Source organism: Myotis daubentonii, chromosome 1 (assembly GCF_963259705.1).
Source record: "Myotis daubentonii chromosome 1, mMyoDau2.1, whole genome shotgun sequence".
NCBI classification, from domain to species: domain Eukaryota; kingdom Metazoa; phylum Chordata; class Mammalia; order Chiroptera; family Vespertilionidae; genus Myotis; species Myotis daubentonii.
Genome location: NC_081840.1, coordinates 177,703,640 through 177,717,002, shown reverse-complemented (window position 1 = coordinate 177,717,002; position 13,363 = coordinate 177,703,640). Strand labels below are relative to the sequence as shown.

Below are 13,363 nucleotides of genomic sequence, written 5' to 3'. Positions count from 1 at the left end.
TGAAGTGAGTAAAACACTGTAGGCTGGCCTTAGAAACTCACAGCTATTTATGGAAGTCCATGAAAACTGTCTTCTGTGTGTCTCCCATTATTGGTTCAAGATGTACTCTTCGTTGAGATGATTGTGTCTTTATATGCGGTCGTAAGGAATAATAGAGATATTCCTTATACTTTGGCCAGTTTCCACCAATGTAATATTTTGCAAAACTACAATATCATATCATACCTGGATATTGATGTTATTACAGTCCTACAACTGTACTTGTAAAACGCAACTTTGTAGTAAACTAGGAGCTACTGGGTTAAATGACAAAACTTCCAATACAAATCCCCAGTTGTCTTCTAGATCTACTATTTTATGTGTGGTCTAAATATGGTCCTGTTAGAACATAAGCACCAATTTGCATCTCAGTTGTGTTTTAACTCCCAGGCTTAGCATGGGGTCTGGAGTTGGGGTTCCCAGTATGTATTGTTGGGTGAATGATCAAGAGGCAGAGAACATGCACATCCACACAGTGCTTCCTAAGGGTACTTCCTCAGCATCAGTGCTTCCTTTGCTGAGTGTTGAGGCTCTTCTGGTGATTGCTGAAGTGGTTAGCAACATTGTGAGCTTAGTCTACCAAATGGAGTTAGACTTCAAAACAGGAGCAAGAAATGGAAAGTGTTCTATGCTGAGAACGTTCCATCTTTCTCTCAAATTATGCTGTGAAATCTTTTTTAAAAATAGGATTTTAGTGATTTCAGAGAGGAAGGGAGAGAGAGAAAGAGAGAGAGAGAGAGAGAGAGAGAGAGAGAGAGAGAGAGAGAAATATATCAATGATGAGAGAGAATCGTCAATCTGCTGCCTCTTGCACATCCTCCAGTGGGGATTGAGCCCACAACCGAGGCGTGTGCCCTGACCTGGAATTGAACCGTGACCTCCTGGTTCATAGGTCGATGCTTAACCACTGAACCACATCAGCGGGGCACTATGAAATCTTTTTGTTGAACAGTATTCCAAGGTCTTTTGAAAATTTTAGTTCTGACTTTGGAAAGTATAGGTCTTAGCAAACTTAAAAAGCAGAGACAGCCCAAGCTATTTCATTGACATTGAATTTTATTAAAATAAAATGTAGGTATCTCTGGTCTGACCTCCTCACCACGGCCCTCGAAATTAAATGACTTGTTTAATATCATAAAAAATGACTCTCTGACTAGGACCTGGAAATCATTCTGACATTTAGATAATTTTGTTGTAAAATGAATTTTACTGATAGCAAGAAAAAAATCAGTGAGACTAAAAGTAATAGGATAAACATTTTCTCTAGAGTCTAGGTCAGGGATCCTCAAACTTTTTAAACAGGGGGCCAGTTCACTGTCCCTCAAACCGTTGGAGGGCCGGACTATAGTTAAAAAAAAAAAACAAAAAAAAAACTATGAACAAATTCTTATGCACACTGCACATATCTTATTTTGAAGTAAAAAAACAAAACAGGAACAAATACAATATTTGTATTTGCATGTGGCCCGCGGGCCGTAGTTTGAGGACCCCTGGTCTAGATACTAGTATATTTTTTAAATATCTTTGTGATTTGGATTCAGGGCTCTCTAGAAAACAGAGCAGCCATGTGATTACATGGCTAGTAGTGATGGGTGAATAAGCTTAAGTTGTTTACACCTAATATTCATTACCATCTCTTCAGCCAACTGGTGATTTTGGGGTGGGGATTGTATTTACGCATGGCTAACTCTTTCCTTTTCTTTAAATATTTTTATTGATTTCAAAGAGAAAGGGAGAGGGAGAAAGAGATAGAAACATCAATAATGAGAGAGACCTGCCTCCCACATGCCCCCCTCCCCCGCCACCCTTCCTTTTATCTTAAAAGATGTTGATGAATTCTTTAGAAAGATGTCACAAATAACTATTCACAAAGGATTGTATCTGCAAAACCACTTGTCATTTTTGAATTAATGACTGTTAAAAACTATACCCATACTACTATTCTACACCTTAAACTCACCATGAAGATTGATAGAAAACTTTAATCTTAGCTAATCAAGTTGGTTTTCATGAGTTTCTACAATGCATAATCACTTAAAACCATTTTTTAATAGCTCAAATGTAATCTGGTGTCTGACTATGGGCACACAATGCTGTGTGCTTCTGAATTTATTTAAAAGGATGTTTGAAACATTTTGGTGTTTTGATTAGTTATGTAAGGGTAGTGATAAGTACAGCCACATGAAAGAATGAGGGCTGAGTCAGTAAGCTCCATTATTTAGTCCTGGGTCTATTTTACTGTCTGTTTTTTTAATTCAGGACTACATATGTTTACTGAATTGGTTAATCACCAATAGTAAATTTTAAAACTTTATTATTTCTATACAGCTAGATTATGAGCTTCTTGGAATGCCTATCTTATTCAATTTTTGTATCTTGTGTCTGGTACATCTTAACTGCTCAATAAATAATTTTTGATTGTCCACTTTTCTGAAATTCCCTCTATTTCATCTTTTGGACTTTTTAATATGTTTTTCCCCTTTATTTCTCCTAATATGTATATGTATGTGTATAGGTATAGGTATAGGTATATAGATATAGATATAGATATAGATCTATAGATAGATGTAGATTGATTTCAGAGAGGATGGGAGAGGGAGAGAGAGATAGAAACATCAGTGATAAGAGAGAATAACTGTTTGGGGATTGAGCCTCCTGGGGATTGAGCCCGCAACCCCGGGCATGTGCCCTTGACTGAATCAAACCCGGGACCCTTCAGTCTGCAGCCCAACACTCTAGCCACTGAGCCAAACCGACTAGGGCTTCCTGACTACTTTTGAAATCTCATTCTCTTTTGCTCTTTTTCAGTATACCTCCCTTTAGTCCATTGGGTAACTGGGTCCTCCTACCCACCTGGGAACTCCTTGGGACTAGGCAACAGGATGTATACATCTTTGTAAGGACAGCACCAGGCATAGTGCTGCATACATAAGTGGGGATCAGTAAGTTTAACTAAACATAATTACATATGAAAAACTATGTTGTGTTAGGAAGTGTTTTTCAATGAATACTTTTATTTACAATACTGTAATAAATCTTATGATTTTAATTGGAAATATAAACATACAAATATTATTTGTAATTAGAGAAAAAGTAAAACTATTATAGATCTAAACATACAAAGTTATCTTTTCCATAGACTTATTGAAATATAGTACATATGTATTTTTACACATTTAAACATAAAATATACACATAACTTTATTGTTGTGAACCAAAAAGTTAAATTCATGTGTTTCTTTTTCAGATTGTTTTTCTTTTTCTTTTAAATTTGTCCTAAAAGAAAGGGTCTATTGAGCCAGATGCTAGCCAGAAAAAGGACCAGGTCCTGGGAAGTATAGTGCAGCCTAAACCAGCGGCAGGAGAAGACAACTATGTCCCCAGATCCCAGATTGCTTTTCTTTAAAATTAATATTTAACCTAACATATGCTAGAAAAACACTTTATACCCTGCTCCTCCTCTTCCCCCTCCCTCCCCCCCCAATCAAGAGAATTGTATTTTCTCAATGTATTTAAGGGATGGATAGTTACATATTCTATTAGAGCACCCTAAAAAGCTGCATGTTAGGGCTTGTCTTAAAGGTGAAATTGAGTCAGGTAAAAGTGAGTTGCCAAGACTATCCTGGATAAGATCACCATTGAGAAAATACAGAATGATTCTGCTGGTAATTTTGTTTGAAGAAATGCTTAAGAGTGAATGGTATTATATAATTTCACCGAAGAGAAAACCATACACATTGCAGTAGTATTTGTGAGGAGGCAATGCCTAGTCAGTGATGTTGAAAGGTTCCCAAGGTTGTGCTGGGAGAGTCAGAGGGGTCCGTTTGGACAGAACATCTGTCTTGTCTCTGCTTTGTTGTTACCCCATTAGCCTCTCTCTGAACCAAGTCCAATCTGTGTTTGCCCCCTTAACCATGGACCAATGACATAAAACAGCATAGAAATGACATTATTACTTGAGCCACAAAAGAGGTCTACCTGCTACAGAAGAAAAGCTTAAAAGCAGTCATTTTAAAGAGGTCTTTTAAACTATTGATTACTTCAATGCCACAAATTCCATGGTTTTTTTCCTTCCTTCCTCCCTCCCTCCCTCCCTCCCTCCCTCCCTCCCTCCCTCCCTCCCTTCCTTCCTTCCTTCCTTCCTTCCTAGAAAATGACATCATGGCTTTTGATTGTGTCTCTACACAGAAAATGTTTCTATATCTCTTTTGCAGTTCAGCCAGTCAGATTACTTTCTAGGTGTCTAGTAGGAGGTGAGGTAGGATCTGGGAGCCCGTATTCATTCCCTTCCTTTGTCACCATCCTTGGATTCCACTGACATTTCAAATCACTCATCAGAATATAGCTGAAGGCAGCTGCTGTTTGGTTCGTGGCTCTGGTCAGAATAGTATCAACTTTGCTTACTAGTGTGTAGAATTGCCTTGGTAAGTATGACTTAGATGTACTAAGTCTAGTATTTATTTCATATAGGATAGATTAGTTGATAATTTATTTTCTGTCTCAGATTTCACTCTCTAAAGACATTGCAGAATAGAATGCATGAATGGCTATTTATCTGAAATTAAATTTGGTGTATGCATTTCCAGTACCTACCTCTGTAAAAAAAAAATACTTATCTTTAGAAGTTTACTGATATATGGGGCAAAAAGTGTTTATATTTGCTTCCCATTATTTTGGTATATGTTAGATTTCAGTTAATTAGGTAAAATTTTTATTTAGTAAAACTTCATTCTAATAAATTTTTAGGCTATAAACATAAACACTAGTGCTGTTTGTAAATCTTATTTGAGAACATTATATTTTACTATAATTATTATCATATGGTTCTGAGAAATTTCAAGTCACTCTTAACCTGAGTCTTGCTAATAATGATTTGTGGAACCACAGATTCGTGAGGATTATTAGGATCTGAGGGTTTAATGCTTTTTAGCCCGGTGATACTTAGTAAATTAATGAAGTCCTTTGCGCATTTTCCTTCATCTGTAAAACTGACATAATAAAAGGTACCTAGCCAAAGCCGGTTTGGCTCAGTGGATAGAGCGTCGGCCTGCGGACTGAAGGGTCCCAGGTTCGATTCCGGTCAAGGGCATGTACTTGGGTTGCGGGCACATCCCCAGTGGGAGATGTGCAGGAGGCAGCTGATCGATGTTTCTCTCTCATTGATGTTTCTGACTGTCTCTCTCCCTTCCTCTCTGTGAAAAATCAATAAAATATATTAAAAATTTTTTAAAAAAAGGTACCTATATCATAGGGATGTTGGAAGGATTAAATGAGTTAATACTAGTAAAATACTTAACAAGAGCCTGGAACATAACAAGTATTCAATAGATGTTAGCCACCTTAGTAATTATTTTTAATTTTTACATTATGCAGAGCATTCAATTTTACATTATTGAAGCATTCTGTACATGCACTTGGTAGACTGATATAGCAAATTAATTTTATTTAACTGAAATTTAAGACCTGGTTTTCCATGTCCACCTATTAGCCAGAGATGAATTCACTTAACTAACTTAGGGGATATTTATTGAATGTATGCATTGGAATATATTAGGCGTTTTGGAGACTACAAGATCATTTCCAGCAGGAAACTTTTACTTAATATAAGAGTAGGAGACATGCCAAATGAGTAAGTGGATAGAGTATACAGGTGTGGTGTAGAAGATTGGCTTGTTTGAACTCAGCGAATCTTACATTTGGTAACCAATTGCACAACAAGCACATGGTCTTTGTTCTTGAGCAGGTTTCTGCATGTTTGTGCTGAGCTTGGTGAAGAAGCATTATCGACTGCAGTTTTACATGGTATGTATTAATCATGGTTCCGTAGTCACTGTACATCATAGAAACCCTTACCTTTAATTATTTTTCTGTAGTGAGAAGATAAAATGTAATCTGCTACTAGAGGCCTAAATTTCCATTTGGAGATGACTAGTAAATACAAAAGGTGAAGTTGAAACATTTTTGAGGATTTAAAAATTTTAACCATTTTCAAAATTTTCTAAAAACTTTTTCTTTAAATATGCTCAAAGGCTATAAAATTAAAACCAAGTATTTGGATTCCCTAAATTGGTAGAAATTTGAAACATTTCCATAGATTTCTGAATAGTTACTCTGAGAAGCTAATTATATTTAGCCTATTTCTCTATGGAAACTTGCTCTTCATTGAGTATAAAGGGACCAAAGCATGTATTTTCTTGGTAGCTATGGTTAGTCATAAAATTTCATAATTCTTTTTAGCCTAAGGTATTTTATTCAGTTTAGCGTTGAACAGTGTTCAGTGTTTTATGAAATTTATCACTGTGTATGATAAACTTTTCTTCTTTTTTTAAAAGGTAGCTAATTATAAGACTTAAAATGAAAAATATAATATTTAAATCTGTGAAATTATGTATTAGTCTTGTTTTGGATTTGGGATATATTTTCTATTCTTTCTGCTTTGCTTTTCTCCATTAAGACCTCCTGCTGAGCATTAGTGCTGAGAAATTGTAATATTTCTTACATTTCTAATTTCTGGAGACCTTGAAAGGGAAAGAGTAAAATTCTCAATGAAAAATCTAGAAACCGTCAAGACAAATTAGAAACAATAGGATCTCCTATGAAAATATAAATGGTGCCTATTGGAAAAAAAATCATTTATGCATTTTTAAGCAACCAGGGTAAAAGAGAATTGGATCTTTTAAGCAGATAAAAATAAAATAAAACAAAGCCACAATATAATATTTGCTGAAATAGAAAATAGGTTTATTATGAATAAATCAAAATCTAAGAATTTTGAAGAGTAATAAATTCCAATCAAAATTACGACACTAGAAACATGAGCTTTTTTTTCACTCACATTCAACTCATACTGATGATGCTAAAAGTCCCTAATGGCCACCTCTCAGGCTGGATGGAACTGAAACAGAGAGGCCTTTGGAAATTTGAAATTGACTCCTGCCGTTGAACAGAGCTGGGCCGATCAACTTCCAAGGATGAAAAGGTGGATTCAAGGGCAGTTGATCTCTCCTGGTTTGAATCATTTGAATTTAGAAATAACTCTTTATGGGGAAAAGTTACCATAGTGAACTCTGAAAAAAGAAATAGGGTTTAGCAGGTTTAATAACTGCAGAACGCAGCTGGAGTAAAATGTTCCTCTCTAGATGTCATAACAACACCATACATTTCTTATTATCATTGTAAGCCGATGGTTCGAGACTATGGTTTATTTTTTATATCGTTATAAATTTAGCTCAGTATAATAAGCAATCCATTTGTATATTAAGATGACTTTTTAAAAATGTTTTCATGGTTTTAAGGTTCCAGTAGGCACCAAAATGAATATAATTTGCTAACGACATTTATTTTGTATAATCTTTTCTTACAAAATTTAACAAAAAAACCATGCTAGAATTGTGTGTTTCAAAGTTACTCTTGCTTCCTGGCTGCACTGATCAGTTGTGTTCACTAACTGTTGTGTTGTTGGGCTATTAACAGTTCGCATGGACTCATGTCACTTTACTGATAACAGTTACTCAGTCACATCTTGTCATCCAAAATCTGTTTGAAGGCATGATATGGTAAGGGCTCAGAATTATGCTGCTTTATACTTATGTCATAGCATTTTTAAAGTGCTTTCACATTGAACTGTGTCTCACAAACTTCTACTAAAATGTACTATTTGTTGTTGCTGTATTCCATTAAAATACCTTACTGAGTTTTGTTCATTTTACTATTTGACACCTGAAGACAAACATGTTAGCTGGGCATATTCCTTATTCAGATTCCAAATAAAATAAAGTCCTTATGAAAGTTTCAAACAGCTAATTACACTTTCAGGCTTGACTACTATTTGAATGTGACTTTTTACAAAGCATCGCTCTTAAAAAGAGCATATTATTTACGTGGGATTCAGAAAGAACATGAAAGTTTGCTTGCCAACATTGTGCTGGCAAAGCACTTTCTCTAGTGAAAAATGGTACATACTCTGCCCATGTATAGGAGCAGGTGTCCGGATTTCAAATGTATGAAATTACTCGCTATATAGCAGTGGCTTGCCCATTCAGAAAGCATTTTTGTAAGTTAAAAATTAGTTTCAAGGGGGGGGGGTAGAGGATGGGGACATATGTAATACTTTCAACAATAAATATTTTTCAAAAATAAAATAGTATTAGCTTAAAATTATAAAAATTATTAGTTAAAAATAGAGTGGAGAAAAAAAGATTTTAAGAAATCTGACCATAATTTCCCCACATTTAAAAAAGCACTCATTAATTAAAATCCTTTACAGGTGGTTTTGTGAAAATAAATTATTCCCATGACAGCTTCATGATTTTTAGCCAAGGGGTTGGTGTTATGTGTGTACAATTAACATCATTTTAAGATTGTCTTCCATATACAAACTTTCAATTGCTGGAAGAAGTTATAAAATTAATAGGTTCTGTATAATTAGTTGGGTTTAATGCAATTTTAGGCTAAGATAGAATTAAAATTGATAATTTTTCCTGTAAGACAATTTGTATTAAGAGCTTAGTATAAATTTATCAGATTGTACTCTATCTAAACCAAATGACTCATTCCATTATGAAAGGCGGCTTTTTAAAAAACTTTTTCTCATCCCTATTTCTCTCTCCTCTCCCTTCCTCTCTGAAAATATTTTTAACAAATTTTTATACTATTATAATTTGTTCCTCATAAAAATGAAATTTGAAAATCCATAGCTATAGAAATTCATTATTTAATATTAAAATTAAATTGATTATTTAGTATATTCCTTAGCAATATTTTCCCATTAGGTTAATTTATTTATAGATTTTTATCTGCTTAATTGCTAAGCAGGCAAATGTGGTTAATATTTAATGTTTCTAATAATGTTTCATCAAGTGTTATGTTCTGGACTAGTCTGAAGTGTAATTCAAAGAGTTATTATATTGATTCATTGTGAGTCATAAGCTGTATAATCATATGAACTTGTTTTTGCTGACTTTTTTTTTTTAAAGGTTCCTTGTTCCAATATCAAGTGTTATCTGCAATGACATAACTGCTTACCTTTTTGGATTTTTTTTTGGGAGAACTCCATTAATTAAGGTAATTATAAAATATCACAAGCCACTACCCTAATCTTAAAGATTAGCCACTGGGGACTTAGTGCTGGTGCCCATTTTTTGTTTGTTTGTTTTTCTGTTTTTCTCTTTTGATTTCCAAGGGCCTTCGATCCCCCTTGGCTGCACTCAGGGCGGTGAGCATGTTTCCCGAGGTGCGGTCTGGTTCTTTAACTGTTCTGTTGGCTCCTCACTGAGGGCTCGACGCCATCGGTTACCCTTTCTCCCATGGAGGCTCACCTCTCCTTTCTGCTGGTTTCTTCTCTCAGTGATGTGGTTCTCCTTGCCTCTGCTCCCCCAGCTGTCTGACCCGCCCCCTCCTTCACCAAACTTTTTGAAAGTGTTCATTACACCATCTTCACATACTCATGTCCACTGTAAGACTTTTACACCCAAACTAAAAAAAAAAAAAAAAAAATTGAGGCCCTAAATAAAACACTGATAATGTAAGTCATAAGGAAAGGTTAGAATAAGGGAAAGGAATGGACGCGAGAGCAGGCCGCGTTGTTTTGCCTTAGAGCTGCTGCTTTTTACAGTCAGTGGAGGCAAAGAAGGAAATGAATTAAGTTATAAGCTCCCATGTTGAGGAAGAAAGAAATAAAGCAGTTAAAGCAGTTCTTCATGAAGAGCAGACCTTGACCTTTAAAACCCTCCATAAATTCTCCCCCACGGAGCAGCGTTCCAACACAGGGTGTCAGGCTGAGCCTTAGGGATACGAGCAAGGCATGTATTTTCTTCACGTTTCTAAAGCTGTTCAGCACACGGGCAAGTGATTAAGTGTTCAAGGCTCCTGGACCAGCTAGGAGTGTTGGGCTGAGGAAGTCTTCAGAGAGGCTGTACGCCTGCAGAAGATTCACTGTCTGACTTAGAACGAGTGCTAGTGAGCTTCCTGGGCTGGATTAGTTGCATAATAGACGCAGATGGAATTAAGTTCACCCCTAAGTCAATATGCTGTGGAACAGTTCAGTTTGGTGACTATCTTTGAACTAATCAGCGGGCACTTTTGAATTTGAGTCAGCTCGCACTGCATGATGATAATACTGAATTATCCTACGAGAAGGTAGACGTCTGCCCCTTCGCTCTTGTCAGATATGTCAAGAAACCGGTTATTTGTGCCAACCAACCCTCTTGGCTTTGAGCTTTATGACCATCACAACAAGAGGCCCGCAAACAGCTCGTGCAGCGTAGCTATCACCCGTTTCCATCTGCAGAAGCTTCCCTGGGACATTTATTGGCTCCTGTCCCTGTTGTTCCACTGAAAGGGTCATCACAGAAGCCACCAGTGACCTGATGACAGCGCCCCAAACATCAGTCCTTCCTTTGCAGGGCAGCTCAGGCAGTTAGCGCAGGCCCCTCCTGAATCTCCCCTCCTGCACCACCGACCTCCACATTCCTCTCCCTGAGCACCTCGTGGACTGGGAAGCAGCAGCTCTAATCTGGAACAAACAGTATCTGTTCGTAGAAGCACAGCGTGGTTCCTTCTTCATGGAGACAGACAAGGTTGTGACCAGAGAGAGAAGGATACGTGAATACTTGGGGAGTAAATACTGTATCTGGGGCTGTGGACCATTTGGCCATTTGCATGGCCTTTTGGGAATACGTGGGAATCTGGTGTGCTGCGATGTCCGTGTTTAGTTATGCTCACCTATTTCTGGTGTGTGTCCAATGTTTGAGGGCCCAATATATGTTACATACTATTAGAGAAATTTGCACAAATAAATTGGGATCATGGAATGAAGGGAAAAGAAGCCATTCCAAGGAGAGATGTATGGGAATTCATCGAACAGGGCTTGCATATGTATTGTGTGTTTTGGGAGTACAGTAACTCTTTTTTTATTTTATTTGGCCTTTTCTAGCTATCTCCTAAAAAGACTTGGGAAGGATTTATTGGCGGTTTCTTTTCCACAGTCGTGTTTGGATTCATTGTGAGTTTTACTAAGATTTTTATTTCTATTTTGAAAAATGGTAGCAAGTGTATCAGTCTATCCTAAACCTAAAAGAATTAAACTGCCAAGTGCTAATACTGTATTTATTGAAACCCACCAGGCACAATCTATTCTGTACCCCAGTAGCTCTCATCCTGGCTTCATATCGGAATCACCTGGGGAGCTTATTCAACATCTGTGTCCCAGCCCCTTACCAGGCCAACTCCCCCCTGGTGTACGTGGAGGCCTTGAGGCCCTCTGAGGTGTTTGGCAGTTTCGAACAGCTGTTCTGCTCTGTTGGGACACAGGTTCTGGGACGGGTGGTGGCCTTGAGTAAAAACAGAAAATACAAATGATGTTGAAGAGCCTTGCCTCCCTTACACATGCTGCTACTTGGCTTAGCAAGTGCTTACTGCCGTGAGCCCAACATGCAGGAAAAGGTTGTTAAAAATAATTGATGTTTACTTTTAGCCATGAATAATGAGTCTTGTTAATGTTTTAAAAATTACTTTATAGTTATGGAATGTAGGTTTTTTTAATTAAAAGGTATCTCATAAGAAGCAGTAAAGATATAGTAAAATGGCTAGATATAAGGTAAATATATTAAAAAATAGTTAGGAAGTTTAATTTTTTAAAAGTGTAGTCCCTAACAGTTCTAGCATACATTCCACAGCCAAATATACAGTGACTAGAAACAACATGAGAGAGAGCAAATATACAAATAAATGAAAAGTATCAGGTTCCTTGATGGGAAAACCATTCCTCTGTTTAATCTGCAATTTTAGTTCATTCTCAATGAAAATTCCAATAGGATCTGGCAAAACTAATCCAATCAGTGTTTATGTTTATACTCTGCATACTGTAGAGCACTGATGAGATAGTAACTCATAAACAGAATGATGACAAGGAAACTGATCCTGTCTGATGTTTATACATTATGAAGCAGGAATTACTGAGTTAAATAGCACTGTAAGAATTTGGTATTATTAAAGACTAATTTAGAAATAGCATAAGAATAGCCATATCATTGGAAGAGAATAAACAGCTACCCTGTAAGAATGTAATGCATGGCAAAAGTAATGAGAAGGGACATTATATAATTTCTAATATATAATTTTGAGGAAACTGGTTAGAAGCAAAATCAGTTTATTAACATTCCTAGTGTCAATTTGCACTTCTCTTAATCATTCTTGAGCAGTATAATGGGGTGAATGGCTGCAAAAGAAAAGAGAATAAACTGTTGTCTAATAATTTCAATTTAAAATATTTCATTTTATGTATCTTCCTCCATGACTGTGAGAAGCTATATTAAAATTACAGTTCTGTGGTCAAGGGAAGAATAGTTTAGTCAAAGTTTTCTGGGTTGGTTAACAATGGTGTTTTTCATCTGTATTTTTTTTTTAATTTTAAATCACTGGTTATTTATTAATTGATGAAATTAATATAACATTTATTCAAAGAACTTCAGCCCTGCACTCTCCCATACCTTAATTACTAGCATCTGCTACCATTAATTATGTGTACTTTAGAAAAGTGAAACCTTGTTGAAATGCTTGTTTAAATGTTTAAATCAGCTTCTTTTTCTCCTTCCCCTTCATTGTTTCTATTGTGGTCACATAGAGATAATCTCGTTGATTTCCAAAAGGCCTTTGGTTTTCCAATGGCTTTTCAAAGTCTTTTATTGGGTCAGTTTTGACCATCGAGCTTTGAGAATACATAGCAGAATGTGAATACAAAGAAACTTTGGCATCTACTCTGGCTGTTCTGCTGACACAAAACACACACATACACACACACACACACACAAAATCTTTCATTCAGTGTTTCATGAACTCCTGCCTTGTTATTCAGGCTGCCTACGTGTTATCCAAGTACCAGTACTTTGTCTGTCCAGTGGAATACCGAAGCGATGTAAACTCCTTCGTTACAGAATGTGAACCCTCGGAACTTTTCCAGCTTCAGAGTTATTCACTTCCTCCCTTTCTGAAGGCGGTGCTGAGACGGGTAAGATAAATGTGGGTAAGGTCCTCTATCTCAAAGAGTAAGATTTTTATAAGAAATTGATTTCTATGATACAGAAGTGGTTTCACTGTCTGCTTAGCATCAATAATGTATTCTAGCCCTTTGTAATCTCCCTTTCTTGAACATAAAGTGAACATTACTATCATAAACTTATTGTTTATTAGGGGTTTCCTTGCCTAATGGTTTGAATACTGATGCTATAATTTATCTTGTATTTGTTTTGAAACATTGAAAAATATTCCATAGATTTCTGAAAATTGGATGAGTTACAATAAGTTTCACATGTAATTGGCATGAATT

The 13,363-nt window shown here is 36.3% G+C and overlaps 1 protein-coding gene across 1 annotated transcript in view; it reads left to right on the top strand.

Annotated features, from left to right (window-relative positions):
• Nucleotides 1-13,363, top strand: part of CDS1 (CDP-diacylglycerol synthase 1) — a 62,278-nt gene that overhangs the window by 38,407 nt on the left and 10,508 nt on the right. Inside the window, exons 6-10 of the mRNA XM_059666375.1 lie at nucleotides 5,783-5,841; nucleotides 7,513-7,595; nucleotides 9,015-9,102; nucleotides 10,973-11,041; nucleotides 12,893-13,045. Of these exons, the coding sequence (XP_059522358.1) occupies nucleotides 5,783-5,841; nucleotides 7,513-7,595; nucleotides 9,015-9,102; nucleotides 10,973-11,041; nucleotides 12,893-13,045 (452 nt within the window). The remainder of the gene's footprint in view (nucleotides 1-5,782; nucleotides 5,842-7,512; nucleotides 7,596-9,014; nucleotides 9,103-10,972; nucleotides 11,042-12,892; nucleotides 13,046-13,363) is intronic.